We start from the raw sequence: 773 nt of genomic DNA, 5'->3' as shown, positions 1-773 counted from the left end.
CTGATTGCTCGAGCATTAGCATGTGCTGCTTCAAAAGCTGGACAGAAAGTTAGCTTTTATATGCGAAAGGGTGCTGATGTTCTTAGCAAGTGGGTTGGTGAGGCTGAGAGACAACTAAAGCTACTCTTTGAGGAGGCTCAGCGAAATCAGCCTTCCATAATCTTTTTTGATGAAATTGATGGTCTTGCTCCTGTAAGATCTAGCAAACAAGAACAAATACATAATTCTATTGTTTCAACTTTGCTGGCGCTGATGGATGGCCTTGATTCTCGTGGTCAAGTTGTTCTCATTGGAGCAACAAACAGGGTAGATGCAATAGATGGAGCGCTACGCCGCCCTGGCAGATTCGATAGGGAGTTCAATTTTTCTTTACCAGGCTGCGAAGCTCGAGCAGAGATATTGGATATTCACACTCGTAAATGGAAGGATCCACCTACCAGGGAGCTTAAAGAAGAGCTGGCAGCTACTTGTGTAGGATATTGTGGTGCTGATCTAAAAGCTTTGTGCACTGAAGCTGCCATTCGTGCTTTTCGTGAAAAATATCCACAAGTTTATACAAGTGATGATAAATTTGCCATAGATGTTGGGTTGGTTAAGGTTGAGAAGAGCCACTTTGTAGAGGCAATGTCAGCTATTACTCCTGCTGCCCATAGAGGGTCTGTTGTGCAATCCAGACCACTCTCTCCGGTTGTATTGCCATGTTTACATCGACACCTCCTTGAATCCATGAGCTTAATATCAGATATTTTTCCCTCATCAGCCACGTCGTCAGA

At 44.0% G+C, this 773-nt stretch overlaps 1 protein-coding gene across 1 annotated transcript; it reads left to right on the top strand.

Moving 5' to 3' along the window:
• Positions 1 to 3: 3 nt before the first annotated feature.
• On the top strand, positions 4 to 767 carry LOC109131726 (ATPase family AAA domain-containing protein At1g05910-like; the record flags this gene model as incomplete). Its single annotated transcript, XM_019242899.1, has 1 exon — positions 4 to 767. A coding segment is annotated over one exon (764 nt), but the record flags the coding sequence as incomplete, so codon positions are not given.
• Positions 768 to 773: the final 6 nt, after the last annotated feature.

This window comes from Camelina sativa, unplaced genomic scaffold (genome assembly GCF_000633955.1).
Source record: "Camelina sativa cultivar DH55 unplaced genomic scaffold, Cs unpScaffold03586, whole genome shotgun sequence".
Classification (NCBI taxonomy): Eukaryota; Viridiplantae; Streptophyta; class Magnoliopsida; order Brassicales; family Brassicaceae; genus Camelina; species Camelina sativa.
The sequence above is the reverse complement of the archived record's forward strand: the minus strand, read 5'-3'. Positions and strand labels throughout refer to the sequence as shown.